The 25,221-nt window shown below is 19.5% G+C and overlaps 3 protein-coding genes across 4 annotated transcripts in view; 2 read left to right on the top strand and 1 right to left on the bottom strand.

Annotated features, from left to right (window-relative positions):
- LOC128952977 (IDLSRF-like peptide) overlaps nt 1–25,221 on the bottom strand; it is a 134,827-nt gene that overhangs the window by 43,367 nt on the left and 66,239 nt on the right. The gene's annotated exons all lie outside the window — the stretch shown is intronic.
- LOC128966279 (thyrostimulin beta-5 subunit-like) lies at nt 6,260–9,191 on the top strand. The gene is made up of 2 exons (XM_054313127.1): nt 6,260–6,532; nt 8,970–9,191. Exons 1-2 carry the CDS (start codon nt 6,284–6,286, stop codon nt 9,189–9,191), a joined length of 471 nt encoding a protein of 156 aa, XP_054169102.1. The 5' UTR covers nt 6,260–6,283.
- On the top strand, nt 18,994–20,025 carry LOC128966277 (histone-lysine N-methyltransferase SETMAR-like). The gene has a single exon (XM_054313126.1). It carries the CDS (start codon nt 18,994–18,996, stop codon nt 20,023–20,025), a length of 1,032 nt encoding a protein of 343 aa, XP_054169101.1.

Genomic DNA, 25,221 nt, shown 5'->3' with positions numbered 1-25,221 from the left:
TATTATAATTTGAATTAACTGTGATAATTAATGACATGTTACATGTAAAATAAAATTTAGTTAATATTATATATGTATACAAATTGATAAAATTAAAATAATTAATTTAGTTATTATATACAGTATATATATAGTTTACACTGAGAAACTCGATATTTACTTAGTTCAACAAAAATTTAACTTTCAATAGTAAGTAACTAATGATTTAAAATTTGGTTTATTAAAAAAAACATTGTGTTTTTAGCTGATAACAATGTAAGTAAATTAAATATAAACAGTTTAAATTAAGTTTGAAAATAATTTAGTTTTTTGTTGATTATATATTAAACAATTAAAATACTTTTGTAATTATCTAATTATTTTTAAAATCGATTTTGGTTTTAATGTTTGGTTCAATTTTGAATTGTTTATAAGTTCTACAGTAATTCAATGCATTATATTTTATATGTATTTTGAAATGTATATTAAATATCTCTAACAACTATATTTTAATGTATGTGTATGTGTATGTGTATGTGTATGTGTATGTGTATGTGTATGTGTATGTGTATGTGTATGTGTATGTGTATGTGTATGTGTATGTGTGTATGTGTATGTGTATGTGTATGTGTATGTGTATGTGTATGTGTATGTGTATGTGTATGTGTATGTGTATGTGTATGTGTATGTGTATGTGTATGTGTATGTGTATGTGTATGTGTATGTGTATGTGTATGTGTATGTGTATGTGTATGTGTATGTGTATGTGTATGTGTATGTGTATGTGTATGTGTATGTGTATGTGTATGTGTATGTGTATGTGTATGTGTATGTGTATGTGTATGTGTATGTGTATGTGTATGTGTATGTGTATGTGTATGTGTATGTAAAAGCTTGAAAAGTGTATGTGAAAGTTGAATAGAATTTAATGTTTGGTAAATATATAAATTTTATAACAATAAACAAAATGTAAGACATARKGTTTACAAAAAATCAATGTATTTAATAATATGTTATTATTTATTGCGTTCATAGTTTGTTTGAACAGTATTAAACATAATTTAGTAATAACTTTTGTTGTTATTAATTAMAAAATATATAATATGAATTTTTTTTATTAAATTTTAATAATAATCTTAATAATAACAAAATAATCTAATATTAATGTTAACATAAATAATCTAATTATATCTAATTATATACATAATGAATAAATGATTAGAAATTGTTATTTATAAATTAATAAAATCAAACTTAATTGAATAAATTTCATAATTAAATTAAATTGTATTTAAATTGTAAATAATGTATGATATAATAAATAATATGATATTGGTATTAAGAAAGTAAAACTGTTTTTTAAAATAAAACCACCATTTTTATTTTATTAACAAAAGCTTAAAAATAAAGCTTTATATGTATAAAAATGACTTAAATTGAGAGAAATTTACTTTTATATTTTATGCAAATTTTTATTTGTTAAACACCCATTAAATTCAATGTAATTTATATTTTAATAAATTAATATAGTTATGCTTATTCTATAAATATTGTATGTTTTAATAATATATATATATATACTGTATTTATATATAGATTTTAATAGATTAATATTAATAAAATCATATAACATATACATTTTGTATTAAAAAAAACTCATATTATTGGTTACTATAGAGAAGTTAGAGATTATTATTTGTATATTAATTGTTTAATTATATAATAATAAAACTGTTTTGACGAACAAAATTTTCTTAATAGTCTTATATTAATTAAAAATATTTTTAGCTGTATATCATCAAATCATTAATATAGATATTGAGCACAAATATAAATAAATACAATAAAATTATTAATTGTCTCATTATATATAGATTTATTACATAAATTTTATTCAATTTTATTCAATTTGCAAAAAACAACCGCAAACTAATTCTTAATTTAGATATTAATTTATGCTTTAATATCATTAATTTTATTTCATTAATCTAAATAAAACAAACATTACACAAACATTATACATTATATAAACAATTTTTCATTAACTAGTAAATATATTTATTAATTTATATTACAAATTAATTATTCAATATCTGTAAGAATTACTTTAACAGATATATAAAAATTAGTTATTGTTAATTATATAAAAATTTGTTAATTATATAAAAATTTGTTTACTAAAGCATTGTTTGTAAATAATATGTTATAATTAAAATAAGTTTCTTTCACTGATTGCTATAAAACCTAATTTTGATTTTGTGTTGAAAGTAAGTTTATTTCAATAGCAATCACACAAAGAGGTGTTTCTAATTATATAAAGTTTTACTCAATTTTTTTTGTTAACAAAATATATTTAAAGAACAAAATAAGTACTTAAACATTGATAGACTTGGGTATCACTCGGGAATTCATTCACTATATAATAAAACCATTAAATAGTAAATTATTATTTTTGTTAGTTTAGTGCAATTTTTCTCAATTTTCAATGAATTACTAATTGTATTAACAATATTTGTTAGATATTTTATAATGTAATTACAAATTAAAACATTAATAAATAAAATATTTTAGTAATAAAAAATATATAACTAATTTATCAATTTTTATACTAACTTATAGCAATAAACTTAAATATTAATAAAATATTTTTAAAAAATTTGTTTATATACTGTATATGTAATTATGTAATATGTTATACAATTCATAAATCATTAATAAGCAAATTAAATTATATTGTATATATATATATATATTATTACTAAAAATGATGAATTGTTTTTTATTAAAAAAAATTGTTGTATTAAAAAAATCAAATTAATTTTACATGTCTTCTCAATTGTCAACAAAACAATTATAGCCCAAAGAATGATAGACTAAAAAAATAATAAAAATAGTTGACTCAAATGCCAACAAATATTATAGTTTGAAGTTTTTTCAAATTAAATGTCAATTATGTTGAGACAAACATTAACAATGATATAACAAAGTTCTATAATTTAAAATACACGACAAAACTACATATTATATTAAACTTAAATGTAGTTTTGAAAAAAATAGTAAATTTGAGTGAAATCTCTTAAGAGACTCATAACATATAATTGTTAAGAAATGGATTTGTCGTATTAACAACTTATATATTATTTTACAAAAGTAAATATATATAGAAAGTAATTGACAAATAAAAAATACAATTTGTTTTTTATTAATATAATTAATATTTAAAGCATTATATGATATTATATGTAAATTTACTAAACTACATTGACAATTTTAATTTAATTAATTTAATACCTGTTTTTATTCATTATTAAAATAAAAAGTAATGAAAAAATTATTAACAAAAAATGAAAACTGAATACTATCATGGTTTAAATTAATAATAATTACTTATGAATTTTAAATTTAAATTAATACATATACATAAATGTGCAAAATAATGGTATTTCTAAAATTTTATAAATAATCGATAAATTTAGATCATTATATAAAATATATGACAAATTTTAAAAAATTAAAAAATTTTGTTTAAAATTTTATATATAACTTTAATTAATTTGGATTAAATTGCCAAATAATTATAATGAAAATTTTAAACAAAATTTTTTAAATATTTTTATTGTAGTTTTTCATATTGGTTTTACCATGAACATTCACAATATAAATAAATTTTTAATATGACAAGTTCTTATGTAGATTATTTGAATATTTTTTTTGTATTCAGTCAACATATATTTAATAAAAACAAATTGTTTATTTTTAAAAATAATAAATTTTAAACAGAATAATATTTTATATGTTAACATTAATAAAACATGTTTTTGCATTTCTCAGTAGTGATAGTAATAACAAAATAAGTAATAAACTGTAGTATAATATCCAAAATAAATATTTTATTGAAATATAAATATAGTAATATCTATTAGAGTTATTTTTATAAGATAATAAATAAAAATCTTTTGAAAACATTTATTTTTTAATAATACTATATCAACATTATCATTATTGCTTCACTATTAATACCGGTATTTTAGTTATTAATTTTATATAATAAATGTCGATATAATAAATACTWTTTTCATTAAAGTAATGTTTAAGAGTTTTCATTGCAATTTACATTAAAGTTTTCAATTATCCTAAAAACAATAATATATATATATATTATAGATAAAACAAAATAATTAAATAAACGTGACATTTTTTTATAAAAATAATAGTAATAGTAATGTTTTAATTAATAATTTTGAGTTAATTAATAGTTTTAATAATAAGTATTCTTTTGATAATTAAAGTTCATACTTAAAAAATAAGATCATTTAAATAATTATTTCTAAAAATTAAAATTGTTTTGAAAAACATTTTAAATTTTATTAAACTTTCAATAAATTTAAAGATTTTTGACATTACAACCTGGGGCTGATTACCTATAAGTTGAAGTAAATTACTTGTATATCAATTTTAAAATTTTAATTAAATGATATATGACGTAAAATATTTATAAATATTTACAAAAATTATTGTATTAGATATATATTGAATGCATACATATATGCATTAAACTGTATAAAATCTAATAATCTTATATCTTATTTTAAAAGCTAATAATTACAACGAGATATATCATAAACATTATTTTACTAAATTTTGAACTAAATTATATTTTACATTATAACCATAAATAATTTATAATAAAATTATCTTACATTTAAGTACATTATAATTTATATAATTATATTTAATTATCTTTAATATAAAATAAATTGAACATTTTATTCAAATAATTTTATTTAAAAAAAAGTTTAGTACTTATTTTTCAATGATTATCATTAAACATAATTGGTGAATAAATAATCAAAATAATATACTATAAATACTTAAAATTACCAAGTGAATTTATCAAAGATGAACTTAATATATTTATGACACATTTATAATTATATAACATTATTATAAAGATAAAATAAATAGAAAAACAACAGTTTAATAAAAATTTGAATTTAATTTAATAGTAAACTTGATTTGTAGTAAAATATTTGTTTTATGTAATAAGTTTATAACTATTTTACTATTGATTTCTCTATTCATTTATTTACATTTATCATTTTTTAATCTGTTTTTAAAAGTACCCATACCTTTACCTATATATTATACAAAATAGTTTTTATAATATGAAAGTTAATTTTTGACTTTTTATAATAATAACAATAATAATAAATAATAATAATATAAATAATAACTAGTTTTTTAAGCAAAACAATAATTTGATTTAATACGTGAAATAAAAGCTCAAATAAGATTAAATTGCATTTATTTATGATAACTTAAAATTCATTCGACAAAACAATTGTTTTATTAAATTTACATTTGAAGTTGTTTTGCAAATATTATAGTTTAACATATATTTGTACACATAATTCTGTATTTTTTCGACTATATTGTTATTGAGTTCAAAAAACTATTGCAAAACTACTTTGTATTTAAGGTATAATCGATAGACACTATTGACGTACATTTTTATTAGGACTGTAATATTAATAGCAATATATACCGTATATATGAGTGTTAAATCTGTTTTTATCTGTTGAGTACCAAAAAATTGTGACTTTAAGTAATGTAAATCGCATACAAATGACATAATAAGCATAAGTTTATATTAAAATAGCCCAACATTTTTGGGGCTATGATTACAATTCATGAAATATATGAGAAAACAATGAAACAGTAGATGAAAAACATGTGAATATCTCTGAGGAGATAACTTTTTTTCGCATCGTTTACATACATCACATTAGACACACACAATACATACACACAATACATAACTTTGTATATATAGTATGTTTACGCTTAAAGATTGAAACTATCTTTCAATAGTTGTGAATAACTAATTGTAGTGACAAAACACATAATGTGCTAACCATTTGTCATGTTTTGCTATTATTTTATTCAATAAACTAAATACAGTATTATTATATACTGTTTATAAATTATATATATGTGAATGTCTAGAGAAAGTGCACTCAAGATGTGTCACTTAAAGTCATATTTTATTAATATAGTTATTTTTATTTACATTACACACACACACACAACACAAAACTGAAAATAATAATAATTGTCTTTATTTACAGCCATATATCGGTTTGGACGTGAAGTTTGGGTACACAATGTGTACAAACTGGATGAAAAACTAAGGGAAAAAAGAAATAAATATCAGGAAAACTACTACCTGTGCTAATATACATCAACTTTACATATACTTAGATTACATACTCACAAAAAGACAATAATAATAATACTAATAATAATGTTGTTAAAATACAACCAAATATTAATACCAACAATAGTTATATGGATAACGGTTTGCTGTCATTACACGTATGAATTATCAACAGTAGACAAGGATATAGTCAAACCAATTATCAATTCGCGACAAACACTTGAATGCCACCGACGGGAGTATACATTCAAAGCCACCCGAACCGACTCGAGTGGTCGCCAGTGCTGGGAATACATCACCGCTATGTCCTGTTGGGGTCGGTGTGACTCCGGAGAGGTGAGGCATACAATACTTTTATCTATTATATATGCTCTATACTACATGTTATTGTATTGCATGTTATATATATATATATATATGTAGTACAATATATTAGTACAGTAAATATAAATACTATATATTTGTTATCAAATATGAATACAACCCTATAATACAGAATTTAACAAATTTCTAGGAAATAAATTATTAATTTTTTTAAAAAAAGCTTTTATGTCTATTAAATTACAATTTTTGACTATATTTGTCATATGACTTTAGTTGCGACTATTTTAAGTACAACATTGTATATAATAAATATATATTAATTTTATTAAATTTCAATTAATTAGTTACAATTCTAGAAAATTTTGTGTACATTCCAAATAAACTAAACTAATTATCAATATTACCTTTATGCTATATTTAGTATTATATAACTATATACACGTTCAATTTGCTAAATATACTCATATAATTTTATTAATAATTTTGTTAAAAACACAAATTTTGGTTTATTATATTAGGATTTTTTTTTGTAAAAATGTAAATAAATAGAAAAGATAAATATATCATATTTGACATTTATTGGTCTTTAATAAAAATTAGATATATAAGCTTTAATATTCAATAAATACAGTACAATATATCATATAAATAAGTTTAACATTTACATTTACGTTATGTTTATTATCACTTATCGCTAATATGATTATTAATAAATAGCCGATGTCTTCACCATTAGTGTCATTAGCTTAACACACATTAAGATTACTTATATTTTGGTTCACAAAAAAACAAGTAGTGATGCTATTGGAGTGAGTCTTAAGATTGGACTAATACTGTATCTCCCACACCATATTCAATACTATCACTGTTTTTTAGAGATTACTTTTATCTTGCATTTGCATCTTTGCATGTATTAACATAATAACACCTGATATTTTGATTTATTTTTATCATTACCGGTATATCATAAAAAATTCAAATAAATTTATACAATAAATTGTATATACTGTACATTGTTTGTATAAGTCTGATAATTAAGTTATTTTGTAATCATTATAACTATGGAGTGCCTCAAGTGATGAATACCTGGGGAATGCATTAGTGATTTTGTATGAAATCTTATTATTATATTTTTCTTATTCAATCAATTTTTTTATGCCTTCCATACAGTATATGTCAATAATTTGTGAATCATATGTTTGGTTACATGTACTCTATATTGTTGTAAAATATATCAATATAAAAGTTTTAGTTTTAGTTTATTATACAACTAACATTATTTAGTTGTTATTAAACATAATTGAGAAAAATTTAATTTTATCAATTGAAATATTTAATATATTGAAATAATACAAATTTATAAAAATAGGATTTTTTCATTCTTCAAAATATAGTACTCATTGTATAATTAAAATCGATTTTATATCCGCTATTATTTGCTAAAATTTTTTTAGTAATTTGGCATGTTCAAAAAAATTTTGCCAACAATTGTTATCAAAATAAAATAAAAATATTTATATATATTGTTAATAACAAATTATTATAGCGAAAAATATTGGATTAATGTTTGGCTAATTTAATTCAGTTATTATGTCTTTAGGGTCTCACCAATGGGTATAAATTTTATACGAGAATTATATTTATTTTATTATTTCCCTTAAAAGCAATTTTTGAGTCTTAAAGCATATCTAACATATACCGGTACAATATAAAAACATTAAGATATTATACTTTATTGTTATCTATAATTATATAATAAAAATATCTTAGTAATAAAATTTTTACACTTATCTATAATTAGTTTAAAAATCAAACATTTAATAATTTATGAATTAAAACATCTAATATAATTTTTTAAAATTCTATAACAAAATAACATTTTCAAATGCAATCAATTGCATAATATATTGAAGTTCAGGATGTATAACAATAATCTAAAATTTAATCAAATATTGTTATACTTTATTACATTTTAAATGACAACTATTATCACATTAGTGTTTATATTTATTTCCGAAAATGAATATTTAATGCACACACGTTTGTAAATATATTATAATATGCAATTATTGTATTTTATTATTATAAACAATAGAGTACAACTAATAAAATTAATAATAAATAAAATAAATATGATTTATAATTTGCTAAGAAATACATTATTATTTACAATTTTCTTATTTCAGACTAATAATAATTATTATCCATTATAAATTAAAATTTCATAATAACTTTTATTTAAGCATACAATATTTTACAGTAACTAAATGTTATTTGTTTATTAATTCTATACCAATTATAATTATAATATTTTTTTAGTAATTTAGGTAATTAAGAATTAAATTAAATATATTTTTTAAAAGTTACTTTAATTTTAGGAATAGACTAAAATTGAAAGTTTTATTTTATTAATTAGAGATATAATATAAATATTAAAATGATTCAACAGATTGCCGACTGGAGGTTCCCATACAAGCGATCCTTTCATCCGGTTTGCATTCAGGACAGGACCCGAATTAGACGAATACGGCTCAAGCATTGCGATCCCGACTCTCCTCCCGGTCTCCGGTATTATGAATACAAGGAAGCGCTGACGTGTGTCTGTCAGTCGTGTCACACATCGACCGTCAGTTGTGAAGGTGTCTCATCTGTTGGAACTCTTACGCCATAAATATAATAGTCATTTAGTATATTTAAAAAAGCAATTTATTTATTACTTATTATTATTTATATTTAACATCTTATTTACAAACGTCTCTCACACATAACATTTAAATAACAAAAAAAAAGATGTTTTATATATATTATATATATATATATATTGATAATAATAATAATGAAAAAAATCATCAAATGTTTTCTTTTTTATCGTATATATATATATATATAATATAACATTTTTGGTGGTTATGTTGATGACATCAACAACACACTTATTTTGACATTTTTCACAACAAAAAAATATTAAAAATAAAAATTTGTTTGTAGTTGTTATCGATGTTGACCTTTCAGTTTTAGTAGTTTTATAAAAACATCTCATCAAACATACCAAACACATACAYACACACACACACACACACACACACACACACACACACACACACACACACAMACACACATATGAAATCCCTGTCCACTGTCATAACTGCACTGTCATTGTGTGTCCGATTGAATAAATGATATAATGAAGACACCGTTGCTTTCTATATATGTTTGATGTCATTCAACGTTATATATAATGTATATTCTGTGCCTCATTTTGAGGGGAAAATTCTAATAATAACAACAATAATAATAATATTTTGACTAATTATAAATGTTATTAATATTTAGAGTTAAATATCGTACAAAATAATAGTTTGTTTATGTGTTATCTATTTTTTAAGTTGTTATTCACAAAAAAATCTTTAATAACTATAATACAGTAAATGTTTTAATAACCAGATATTTGGCTGTAAACTGTAAGCCATGGTCTGATAGATATGTGAATTGGGAGCAAATACGCTGTGTTTTACTACTAATTTTGAGTACTGTATAATTGTACTGTATTTGCGGCAAGTTTTGCATTACAAAACAACATCAATAATATTAATAATAAAAGTAATAATAATAATAATCAGCACTAATAACTCAAATATAAATTTATGATAATCTATGAAAATCTCCACAACCATTGATCCGATAAATGTAAAGCTCATTATATACATACATATATATATGAAATTATTGTATAATACATTCGATCATTTGATGATTATTTTGAAGAAAAATTTATAAATATTTAATTATTAATGTCTATAAACCAATAATTTATGTCATTACCAGTTATATTATTTAATTTTATTGATTTTATCTCATTTTATCATCTTTTTAATAATTAATCGTAAATATATTTCATTATAAATAATATGTTTTTCAAAATATTATATTATATATATATATATATATATAATAGTTAAATATAAGAATTATAACATTTATGTATTATTAGGTTACTATTTATATATAATATATATATATATATATATATATATATATATACTAATTATTAAAAAATTATTGGTTTAACAAAAAAAGTAATGTTATCTTATTTAAAATTTATGAATAATTATGTTGTTTTATATTATTAAATATTTATTTAAATAGTTATTTATTATATATATATATATTTAAAAAATAAATAAAATCTTTGTATAAAACTAAATAAAATTAAAATTAATACACTACAATAATAATAATATAATAATAATAATGAATACCATCTTTAATATTTGAATCAATAAATTTCCTGTTGATTAATACATTTTTCAATAAAATGTTTAGTATTGTTACCAAAAATAACTTTTTCCTATAATATTATGTTTACCAGACTTTTAGTATTTTTGTTTACATTCAGAAATTTTTGTATTTCTTTCTCCTCTTTAATCAATGTCTTTGTTTTTTTAATAACAATAAAGTCAAAGCTTTTTTGTTTTAAAACATATTGATTAGAAATATAAGTAAAATAATATAATAATAAAAATCTTCTTTAATACACCGTTTACCATAAAATATAATAAATATGTAAATTTTTTTATTGATTTTTAGTATAAAAACTTATATTTTTTAACTAATACTTTTTTTGTTAATATTGCATAAAATGACTTCGACATTAAATTATTGATTCAATTATCAGAATATATTGTTTTATTTAAATAAATTTAATTGTATAAGTAATATATAAACAGTATATATATATATATATATATATATATATATATATATATATACAAAATAAAAAAACAAAATGTAAGTACAAAATTAAACAATGTAAAATAATTTTGAAAATAAAATAAAATTTAAAATTAAATTAGATTTATCAAACAACATAATAATATCAAATATTTTTTTAATTTTAATTATTTAACTACAATAAAAAATTAATAATATATATAACAAATCAGCAATTTATAAATTATATTAAGATTTATAGAAATCCTAAATAAATCTATTCCTCCCACACCTCCTATCAAGATATAAGTTATATCTAATTTATTTACAAAGTATTAATAAAACTTAATTGTAATTTATTTATTATTTAGAAAATTTCAATTTAATTTATAACTATGATATAAGTATTGTATTAATACTGTATAATAGTGTATAATTACTTTGCGGAGGAAACAAAATTTGAAAACTAATTTATTTAATAACTATAAATGATATAAAATCATGATATTTGGCATTTGTTTCATTGATATTCGCCTAACAATTATGTAAATGATCATGGTCATATTTGAAAATCTTCTTGTTTTTTGTAAAAAAATATAAAAATGGCATTTTTCACAATATGTTATAGTTTTTATTGTAATTTCTTTAAACAAATTTTTAGATGCTTTTAATAACACATTTTAAAATAATATAATAAAAAATTAAGTCGATTATTTTTTATTGAAACATCATATTTAATTCAAATCAATTATAGTATTTCAGTATAAATGTCAATTGATATAATAAATATAAAATTGATAGATAATGAATAAGAAAATAAGACAAATAATAAAGTATTTTGAAATTATTTCACATAACAATAATTTTAAGTTTTTAGATAAAATTATTCATTAAAATAGAAATTTGTTTTTTATAATTTTTTAATACTTATCATTAGTAGAAACTTATAAATATACAAAACATACAATTCATCAAAAAAAAGTTAAGTACAGTGCGTCCCATTGCACGTGTATTATGATTAATGGCTTGATATGTGATGTCATTTAATAGATTAACTCATCTTTAATAAGACTATTTGTCACATTTGTTAATATAATACTTTCATAAACTAAAAAAAATATTTTATTTATTTTGATTTGACTGCAAAACTATTTGCATGTTAATTCAATGAGAAAATATTAAATTTAATAAAATATAAATATAATTTTTTAGATTATGAGAGTATTATATTGACAATTGTTAATAATTGTATTTTATATCTTATGATTTTCATTGATTTATGTTAATATTTTAAAATGTTATTTGGCTTTAATTAGATGAAGATAAAAATAGACATAATTTTAGACAATATTGTATTTGATTCAGAAATTATAATAAGTGTTTATTTTGTTTTTTATATGTTTTTTATTAAATAAAAATTAGTTAAAACAATGTGGTAATAAAAGGCAAATATATTTTTAAACAGATGATATGTTAACTTTAGATTTTTAACTCTTATTTGTAACAATATTATAAAATTTAGAAAACTTGTCTAAACAATCATTTAGGCGACTACTATATAATGTAATATTTTCACATATTGTAGTTATTTATTAGTKTAACATAAATAATCATTATAGTTTTTGTAAGTATTTTTTAAGTTAAAAATATTTTAGAAATAAATTTTATACATTTTAATATATAAATTTAAACATTTATAAAATTTAAAGCATATATAATTTTATTAAAAAGTAATATTTATGAACTTTATTATTGACTTTTTAAATATAAACAATTATAGTACAGTATATTATTAACTATTAACAAAAATCATTCAACTGACTATAATAAATATAAAGTAATAATATTTAAATAATATTTTTTCAACTTAAATATCTTTAGATGTATTTAATTTAAATTAAATTAATATTATAATAGGTATCATATATTAAAATAATTTACATTAAAATATAAATTTCAAAATAATAAAACTCTACATTAATGTAAATTACGTAATCATTACATGAACAATATAATTATTTTTATTTCATTAAAATTTATTTAATTATTATACAGTATAACAAGCTTTTTTATACTATATACATAATTGTATTAGTTATGTAACTTATATATAACAAATTTTTAATAATTGATTATTAAAATAAAAATAATTAATTAATATTTTATTACATATAAGGTTAAATGTTAATTTTGTTTTTGTAAACATTGATTTTAACTTTATTATATAATATTTAATATACAGTATTTTGTAATACTATTTTAAAATTTAACTTAATGAAGAAAATTTATTATTATTATAAATATTATTATAATGTTCAAAATATCTAGTTTATAATAATAAATTTTAATAATTATATTGAATTGAATTGAAATAGAATTATTAAATAATGTTGTTAATTTTCATATTTTATTTATACAATTTTATAAGATTTTTAAAAAATCTAACAAAATATTTAATATATCTACAAATAAAACTTAAATTTGAATTTATTAGTTCAATAAAGTCACATTTCAATGAATTATATTTATGATTATCTAAATATAGCTAGTATTGTATATTAAAAATAATTTACGATATACAGGTATATTTCCATAATTGGATTATTGATAAAATTGTAGACTAATGTAATGTTACGCACATTAGCCATAAAATGTTCATTAATTTTAATTATTATGAATATCATACAATAATAAATTATATATTATATATAAGTATAATAATATTAAGTATATGTTTTAATATTAATATTAATATAAAATTTTAAGAAAAGTTTTGTAAATATTGTTCAATATTATCATGAAATAGAAAAAATTATTTTGAAATTTAGTAATAATTTTAGACATATTTTACAATTTTAATATTTTCATTTTAGTTTTACCTATAAAAGTGAAAATATTCATTAATTCAGTTATAAATTAAGCATTTGTTGTAAAACGTGATCAGAATTTACTTTATTTTATAGGTATCACACCTTTATATGATATATCAATTTAGTCTCATTTTATTCATTCATTGTTTTAAAAGCTTTATGTATTAATATTTTACTTTTATAAATTTTTACAATTATTAAAATTTTGAAAATAAATTTAGTAAATTCTTAAAGCTTTATTTGCATCCAATTTATTTTTACAATTTGTTTTATTTTAATTAAAATATTTTCATTTATGTCTCTCAAAAAATTACTTTAATACACATGTGTATACATTAACTGTAAAATGTTATATTTAGAGATTCCCTGAGAAAATTTCTAGTAAATTTCCCAATAATAAATTTCTATAGAAATTTTAYTTTATTATTAAATTATGGGATCCTCATATTGTACCCCACATTGTAATATTATATCAATAAGACAATATATATATATATACTATACAAATGTGATACCTATATATAAAATAATTATAATTATAGTTTAGTAAAATTTTATTAATCATTTATTAATTATATTTATATTTTAATAAAATTAAAGATTAATTTTTTACATTAATTTTTAATTAAAATAATGATATTATTACTTAATTATTAAATAAAATACAAATAATAATATTTAATTATTATTTGTAATCATAATTTATTGTTATAAAATAACTAATATTGAGAGAATAAAATTAACATTGAGATCGCASAGACAGAAATTTCTTTTAGAAACTTTCAAGAAATTTCTCTTTTTTCCGACACTATAGTTATATTTGAGTCRTTGGAGTTTTTTATACTAGAGTAACAAAAACACAAAAAAACTACAATTTTATGTGTTATTATAATTATATGGAAAATGAGTTAATTGTTTAGTGAATTGATTTGTGCGCTGAACTACTAATGAAGTCATTACAATAGTATAGTATATCCTAATCGCATACATTTGAATGTTACGTGAATTAAAATTAAGATTAAAGCTTTAATTATTGTCACTAATTTACTGTATAATTTAAATATATACATAAAAATAATTTAAATGAATGAAATTTTTACGATATTTATTTTTTTTAATATTGTCACATAAAGTAATTACAGTATATATATATATATATATATATATATATATCATTTAAAAAATACAAATAATATTTTAGACAATAATTTTACTTTGAATTTTAAAGTTATTTTTAAAATTATTATTAAAAGATTTATTATTATTATTTTTAATAATATAATACATATAGTTTATTGTCAATTTATTTGATTTGCATATATGTAAATTTGAATCAATAAGCAAATAATACAATGTAATWTCTCCATGACTTTTGATCGGATAAGTATTTCTAATAATAATAACAAATTTCTTGGAAATACTATATAATATTTTGAACACTAGTTGAACACTATATCAATGTGTGTCGGCATTACTATTATAATCATTTGGTTAGTTGTATAACATTTGATACATTTCAATGACTTTAATAATTAACAACAAATAATAGAATGTCAGAAAAATAACTACAAATGTAATGTCTTTTTTTGCGGTATTGTATTGTAATAAATATTATTATTATTATTATTCTAAGATTTTTATCATAATTTTGTTATTTTGTATCACATGAAACAATGACAGAATCTTAGAGTGCTTTATAGAGTACATGAATTTCATAATTGATGACAAGTTTTAATACTTTGAGAGCTTTATCAATGAAATAGAAAAATATAGTTTTTTTTGTTTTGTTTATTTTCGACACAAAAAATAGATATAATATATTTAACCGTAAATAATAACACAATACTATAGTATGTAAGTTAAACCATGGATTTGTCCCTATTTTGTGATGTATTGTACGCTAAATGTTTGTTTCATTAATGAACTGCCAAAACGTATTTATAAGTTTAACCATTTTTGTGTTTCAAGGATTTGAATTAATAGTATAATTAATCATAAAATATATTGTTTTTTACAAACTAACAGTTATATCGGAATCAACTGTAATAAAGTTTATAAAATAATTTATAAAAGTAAATAAATCATTGTATTGATAACAATCATTTTTAAAATAAACACATTAAAGTATCTATAGTATATATTGCTATTTATAGACATATAGTTTTTATTTTATTTTAATAGAAATCAATAATTCATAACAAACTTGTTTATCAAATTCTTTACAATACAGCAAATATTAAATTATGTATATATATTAAAATTTTGTTGTATAATATTTAATAATACTTTTAAATTAATAATATATTAAATTTTATATTTATATATTCCGGATATATTATTAAATTCACAATCTAATACATTATAATAAAATGTGATAATATATAATTTATTATAAATTAATAAATAATTAAATTTTTGATAGTAATCAACACTTTAGACATTTAAAGTAATTTAAATATTGTCTCCCATTCTATTATATTAATAAAAATAATACACAATATAATATATTAATAATATAAAGTTAACAAAACAAATAGCAATTACATTATTAAAGATTCTGTAAATTTTGAAGCCATTTACCTCACTAAATATTTCAATAAATTTATTAAATACCAATGTCAATAATCTCAGCTAATTTCAAATTGTTTTCAAATTTTATAGACATTTATAATATAKTAAATAAAATTTTTAGAGTTCATACATATTTGTATATAATGTTAAGCCATTACCACCAATAAAAATGTGTAAATGACATTATAGTAATTGTTTCAAAATACTTTAGTTTATTAATTATTAATTAAATTACTATTAATAAAAACTTACAAGTTTATATGTAAATGTAAAAAATAAGTTAAATAAATTATAAAATAATATAAAAATAAAGGATAAACAAATTTATACAAAATCATATTAATTTCAAAAATAAATAAATAGTTAGTAAAAACTAAATTTATAAACGTATAGAGTATAACTTTTATACTATATCTTTTTTTAGTTTATCTAAATTTAACATGGTTAAATGAAAATAAAATGTTTGTTTAATCAATAGTGTATTACTAAAATGATTCGTTTATTTTAATATTAATTTTACTTATATTCAGTCATATACAGTATGTTTGAATAAATATGTGTACAAACTATAGTATATCTACGTAGAAATGAGTGAGAATGAGTGTATAGGTGCCGAAAATGTAGCATTATCTTTATTAAATTTATATATTAATATTTTATTATTTGATTTTTGTAAAACGTAAAATGTATAAAGAAATATACTTTAGACACAATTTGATTATTTTTTACAAGTTTGTTWTGGCAATGCTATTTAGCATTCTCAACTGGTTAAATATTGTATTATAACATATTAATAATCAGTTGGCGTACTATAGTTTGGTTTTTTTAATATAGTAATAGTGGCTAAAAATATGTGTTATAAAAGCTAATTAAGTTCATTATTTAGATGTTCATTACAAATTAAGTCAGTCATATGACAGTTAAAACAATATTCAAATTATACAAATATTTATAACAAAATCATTTTTTATTAATATTACAAATACTTTATTTACGTAATCTATGCAATATTTAATGAAACTGTATTTAAATTAAATTGTTTTTCTTGCATTTTATTATTATATTAATATAAAWATTAGAATCAAAAATTCCAATTAAACTTCAATTATTTATTTCAAAATTTAATAATAATTGTATATAATTAATAATTTTTGAATGTGAATTACAATTTATATTAAATATTTAATATCTCTAGAAKTTATTAATTGATTAATTTTTATAATAATTATGAATTGTTTTGAAATAAAGATGTTAATTAAAAGTAACTTTTTTTAAAATGCTAAACATTTTTATACTTTTTTAATAATTACAAAATTAGTTGTYGTTATAGTCTTCAAAAGTAAAATAATAAAATTTAAAGTATTTTATTCTTATAATATCTCGAAGTTTACAAAAAATTACTGAGAGATCAAAATTTTATATCTCCGTCAGGTGCTGATCATGATCATGATCTTGGTCAATTTTGTGTAAACTAACCCATGTYAAAACTAGTCAATTTACATAGGTGCTTCAAAATATATAATATACTACACTGTTTGTGTATTGTAATTTATTTATTTCGCAAAAAACACTAGGATCTTTTATAAGTATGTTTTAATTAAAAAATGCATAAATATATTATAGTCATATATTATTATATAATTTTATATTTTAATTATATTTAAATATTACTCTACTGAGATTTAGATTGTGTAATGTTAAAAAACAATCGTTTTAATTATAATACTTACGTTAATGCAATATAATACTAATTATAAAACAAACCACAAAAAATATTGTTAAAACATTTTTTTATAACTTAAGTACAAGTTTATGACATAGTCTTATACTTTCCATAAAATTAAATTTAAAATATACTTAACTTTTTAAAAATTTAAACTAAAATATACATTATTGATGTGCACTGTAGTGGCATTTAAGGACAAACCAAACATTTTGATAAAAATTTATAAAAAATTGATTAACTTCTAGTCGTGTATATCTTCTAAATAAATAACTACTGGTTTGTAATTTATAACATAAACTCTACACTTAAGTAAAAAAATCATATTTTTTGTTTGTTTGCTATGTTTTGATTAGAGTTGGGAAATATAATTGCCCATGGCAATCTTATTACATTGTAGCATCATTTATTATTTATTTATTTATTTATATAAGCATTATACAACAAGTAATGTCCATTTTAAAACAACAAACTTTACGTTATTACTGTAAAGCGGGTATTAGTGTAAACAAAGTTTTTTGTTGTTATTTGAATAAATTGATTACCAGTCTTCAAATTTAATTGTCATTTGTTTTGATATCTATTGTGATTTACCAATGATGGCCGTTTCCGCGAATGACATCCATATCCGACACATCATGTTATTTGATTTTCGCGGTGGATTAAGTGCTGCTGAGACCGCTCGACATATCAATGGCGTGTATCCTGAAGTGGTCACCGATAGGACTGTACGGCGATGGTTTCAAAGATTCGGAAGCGGTAACTTTGATTTGGAAGACAAACAAAGACCCGGTGCATCACCAAAGATATCCGAGGATAATCTGGCAAAAATGATTGAAGAAAATCCAAAGTTGACATGTCAAGAGTTGGCCAACATATTTGACTTGCATTACAACACAGTTTTGAGTCATTTGCATTCAATTGGCAAAAGATACAGAGCCGGGAAATGGACACCACATGAATTGACACCCGAACAAAAAACATATCGTGATACTGTCTGCGAATCTTTGCTTTTACGTAACAACAATTTGGCATTTCTTGACCGAATTGTAACTGGTGATGAGAAGTGGTGTCTATACATCAATGTCACCCGAAAAGGTCAATGGTTAAGCAAAGGAGAAAAGGCAGTTCCGACTCCAAGAGCAGATTTGCACCAAAAAAAGGTTATGCTTTGTGTTTGGTGGAATATTAAGGGTATTGTTCACTGGGAACTGTTGAATGTTGGCCAAACCGTAAACTCGGACCTCTATTGTCAACAATTAGAAAGAGTCAAGTCTTCTCTGACTAAATTGTGGCCAGCATTGGTCAACAGAAAAGGTGTTATCTTTCATCACGATAATGCCAGACCACATGTCGCAAATATTACCCGAGAAAAACTAAAGGAGTTTGGATGGGAAGTCATGCTTCACCCACCGTATAGCCCAGATATTGCTCCAACTGATTACCATCTGTTTTTGGCTCTTCAAAATTATTTGGACGATAATCGCTTCCAAAACAAAGATGAGGTCGAAAATGCCATCAAAATATTTTTTGCCAAAAAAGAGCAGAAGACATATTTGGAAGCCATTGAAAAGTTACCCACACGTTGGGCAAGAATTATCGAAACTGGTGGCGAATATTATGATAATTAATCATTTGTAGTTTTTGAATAAATTAACTTTAAAATTTGTTATAATTTCGGACAGTTTCAATTGTATAATGCTTATACTTTAGATTAATTATTAATAAATTTAGTCATTTTTTTATCTAATTATATCAAATTTTCTAATTTAGTTACTTCTTATTTTTTATATTAAATAATTAAATAATTTATAATAAATTACAAACAATTTGTAACAAAAAAAGTAATATTTATTTATTCACATTAATTATATTACATTAGCTAAATAAAAACTACAATTTATTAAAATTAAACAAATTATTAATAAATATAATAATATATTAAATAATATGTTAATTACATTTATAAATTAAATGTTTATAAATACTCTTATTTACATAAATCGTGATTTAATAACATATGAGTAAATAATATAAATACTACAAAAATTATACAAATAAATAATATATTAATGATATTTATATATAATAATAATAATATTAAAAACAAATTCTTTATATTACACTAAATATAAACTTTGTATTAAATAATATAAAACTAAAATTACTAAAACATAATAAGACTATTAAATGGTGCGTTGTTTGAGTCGATATATTGTGAAATATATAGAGATCCATATATTTTTATAGCAATATAGTTATATATATCATATATATAATATAATGTATTTCTTATGTAAATACAAGTATGTATTAACAATAGTAATCACTTAATGAGATAATGACTATTATTTTTTTTAATTAGAAATTCAATAAGTTTTTTCCATTAATTTTTCTTACAGTGAAAACATGAACACGTTTTGGCCGATTTGAACACTAAATCTCGCGCTCCTTCCAAACACATAACACGAACTTTGACCTTAAAATTAAACAAAAAAAAATATTTAAAAAAATTAATTTAAACAAAATGTGTCTAAGAATAGTTATATATTTTTTAGATCAAAAAGTATAAATTTATTTATGTGAGATAATTATTAATAGATTTTTAAGCAAATATTTATATTCTAATTATAACTATATAATAATCAAATATGGTATTAATAATGGTTATATAAATATATACAGTAAATACAGTATATTGTGTAGTATAAAATAATATACATTTATTTATTTAAGGTATTGTGTTTATTACATCAAATTGTATGATTCGTAATCTTTTATACTCAATATCTTTTGAATATCTTTACATTTAATATTTACAGTTAAATAATTTTTTTTATAAATATTAATTTAAATGAGAGGGTGTTTGCAAAAACTATAAATATAAAATAATTCAAGTAAAACACGCAAAAAACATTATAAATAATTCAAATTTATGTATTTATAGTATTTTTTAAATATTTAATATTTTAATAGTACAATATATTGAAACTATGGTTAATAATAGTTATTGTATAAATAATACTCAATACGATATTGTATTAATTATTTAACCTCAATCCTCCTCCTAATCCACAGTAATGGGCGTAATAGCTAAATGTTAACATAATATTCATAATATTAATAATGTCTACATTTAGTTTATCCATTATTATCCAATTGTACGGATGCTAGTTAAGTATGTCCCCAAAATTATTATTATTATTATATAAATAATTTAATTTTTTCTAATCAATACTTATTAAAAGCTTTTAATTATCATTTTTATTAAAAATAAATTCTTAACATTTTTATGAATTGTAGTTATAAATATTTGTAACATTTATTTAAAACTAATAAGTTTTTCAATATTATTTTAGGTTTAAATTATAAAGATTCTAAAAATAGCTATTTTGTAATTTAATTATAGATACAAATTGTATTATAAATAAAGTTAAATTAACATTTTCTTATCAAGTCTCAGTTTGTGTAATTATATTTAGAGATTTTGTATTTAAAAAATCATTTGAATGCTATAAAACTGTTCAAATGAGTGTATTTATAGAAAATGAAAGTTAATAAACAATTAGTTATTCAGTTGAAGTGACATTGATTAAGACATTGTGATTGTTATTATCATAATAACGATAATGTTGTGGACATAAATCATGTGATGAAGACATAAACATCGATTAAATAGTTTAGCAAAACATGAATCCTTAATATTATGTGTACAACCCTTATCCTCTCGTGTGTCTACTATGTCTACTAAAAACTGTTTTATATATACAGTATATGAATATTATTGGAAAAACTATATAATAAATGAACTTATTTTATGCAAAAATTCAATTCTTATTATAACTCTCTCTCTCTCTCTCTCTCTCTCTCTCTCTCTCTCTCTCTCTCTCTCTCTCTCTCTCTCTCTCTCTCTCTCTCTCTCTTATTCACACACTAGCCATTAAATCAAACGCATAAATGGGTGGAAAAGTTATAAAACATAGCTTATATATATATTTATATATACTGTTAATATCTGTACTTTGTTTTCACGATAATAAACTATATAAAAAAATTATATTTTTAGAAATTACTTTTCATCTAATAGTCTATTTAAAGATTAAAAACAAGAAAACTTATCTGTAATATACTTCATGTAATATTATATAAATATTATTTATGTATTTTATTCTTATCAAATCATATATCATATTATAATACAATACAAACCATAATATTGATATGAATATAAAATATGATATAATAATTTAAACACTTTTATATAAATGTTTGTTTAAAATTTGCATGTATTGTATAAAGAGAGTCTGACTTTCTACTATTTCTATTATAATATTATATATATATATATATATAGCTATATTTATAGTTAAACACAATTTTAATATATATATATATAGTAAATTGTGTGATGTATTAATATAAATTTATATACTGTATATCCATACCTATTTTATTTTAGTAATGATAATAATTTTAATAAATAAATTATTAAACAGATGCTGAATGTTTTGACATAATTTCATATTTACATTATTATAAAAATAAACAAATATTTGGATAAAAATAGTAAAATTTTAAATTAGATATACTATTTATATTTGAAAATTTAAAACATTTTACAAGTTTTTAAAATATTTTCGTAAATTTATAAATAGATATTTATATGGAAATTAAGATTAAAATTATTATTCTAAGTATATACTACAGTATACCTACAATTTGTATATTATTATATATTTTTATATAAACTTATAAAAATAATATAATTTAATTATTCGGCTCATTATCTCACAGTAAGTAACCTAAACACCAACAGTGCTGTTAATATTGCACAGCAATGCGCTGATGAATGATAGAGACAATTGTTGTCCGAAACAAATATTACAATAATTTGTCGACAATTGTAAACTCAAATTGACTAAACTTATGTGAAATACAGTATTTTATCAGTAATTAAAATTAAATTTATAGTACCTTTTTTGTGACTCTAAACTTATTAATTATGTTTAGAGAGTACAGTATCTATAATACTATATTACCTATACTTACATTGTATAAGTGAATAATTTGATTGATGTAAAGTAATCAATACAATATATATACGTTTATAATAATATTAAGTGATAATAAATTAACAATTATTAAAATATTATTACAAACACTATATAATTATAATAAAAATTGAAACTTACGTCTTCTGTTTCCATGATATTACAGCACTGACCGACTGATGTGACCATTTGGTTGGCATTCACTCTAAGAGTCGCTTCATTGGAGGGAATGGCAAACGACACACAATAACCTCTGCAGGCGTTTGTCGTGATATCAAACTCAACGCAATCGGGAATACTTATCCTCTGTGTATGACCTGTAGGTTGGAGTTGAATACAAATAATGGCAAACATCTTATATATCGATATAACTATTTAAATATTTATATAATAAGTATTTATATTGTATTTTCTATATAACGTTATATTCTACAAAAATTTTACTTAAATTATCATTTCTACATATTTATACAGTATTTAAAAAACATAACTAAAACAATTTCTAACATTTGAATACTTTATTTTTAGATTTATATCAGATAAATTATTATATATATATATATACTTAAGTAATAAATATCACTTTTATAATTTATATATATATATATATAATATAGTAAATAAATATGTTTTGAAAACATCTTATGGTATACACAATATTTTTCAATTTTCACTGAAAATATGTTATGTGTTATGGAAAATGCAATTTGTTTTGAATAAATTGTCTCAAATATATACGATTTGTCAAAATGTATGTCAAATAATAATTTGAAATCTTAACTTTGATCGACACGTTTATAAGATTTTATAAAAATAGAAAAAATTTATATATTTTCTGTTTTGATAATACAGTACTTATGTTTTCATACTTGAATTTCTTTAGTAATACTGTATTTGATTATATTATATATAAGAAGTTGTATTCACTTAATAAATAGATGTTATTATTATTATTATTATTATTATTATTTTGTTATTTTTATTTTTTTCTTACTTTTATAATTTAAAATTTTCATTTCATGCGAATAATCTTTTTAGTAATTTTCTATGTCTTATCATTTTATCTGATCTCTTGTAATAAAGTTGACCCAAAATAAGGAGTTTTTAAAATACTTTCTGTCAATGGAATACTAAAATTAATTTTGTTTTTTTTGCTGATAATAATTATCTTGAATTAGGCTWTAATTACTAATTATTAATATTTTAATTAGTTGATAGTTAAAGTTAACAAAATTAATATTTTTTATTACATGTTTTATAAGTTTATTTTTTAATTAATTTTTTTACATTACTAAAACTAAAAATTATATTAACAATAATCTATAGGGATTTAATTTAGTTACTGAATATATTGGGATGCCATTAGTATACTGGTATAGTGTACAGTGTTTAATGTATAAATAATATACAATAGTATTACAGTTATTTTTATATGGGAATCCCATATTATAATAATAAAATTATTATAAGTATTGAAATTATTACTTTAAATGTATGACTCACCGACTTTATGACATCCAGGCTTTTGCCACGAATGACTGTCCACTTGAATGATATTATTTGATAAATATATTAGTATAAAACCGACGGCAGAAAACCGAAACAATGCTTTTGAATACATTGGGAAATATTCTGTAATATAAAAACATTTCATATTTTATTTATTTKAATTTTATAAATTTCTATATATAAAAAATATAATTCAAAATTTAATTAGTTTATGTTAAATGTATAAAAACAAACAATTATTTGAATTTAATTATTAATTAAAAAAAA

This window comes from Oppia nitens, unplaced genomic scaffold (genome assembly GCF_028296485.1).
Source record: "Oppia nitens isolate AA-2021 unplaced genomic scaffold, nextdenovo-longstitch-racon4-pilon3 scaffold1_pilon_pilon_pilon, whole genome shotgun sequence".
Classification (NCBI taxonomy): domain Eukaryota; kingdom Metazoa; phylum Arthropoda; class Arachnida; order Sarcoptiformes; family Oppiidae; genus Oppia; species Oppia nitens.
Note: the sequence above shows the minus strand (reverse complement) of the source record. Positions and strands in the feature narration are given on the sequence as shown.

What these genes read in the sequence shown, in the direction of transcription:
- LOC128966279 (XM_054313127.1), top strand. Translation starts at nt 6,284, where the DNA reads ATGTTGTTAAAATACAACCAAATATTAATACCAACAATAGTTATATGG. An exon ending in GTCGGTGTGACTCCGGAGAG is followed by an intron (nt 6,533 to 8,969) that starts GTGAGGCATACA and finishes ATGATTCAACAG; the next exon opens with ATTGCCGACTGGAGGTTCCC.
- LOC128966277 (XM_054313126.1), top strand. Translation starts at nt 18,994, where the DNA reads ATGGCCGTTTCCGCGAATGACATCCATATCCGACACATCATGTTATTT.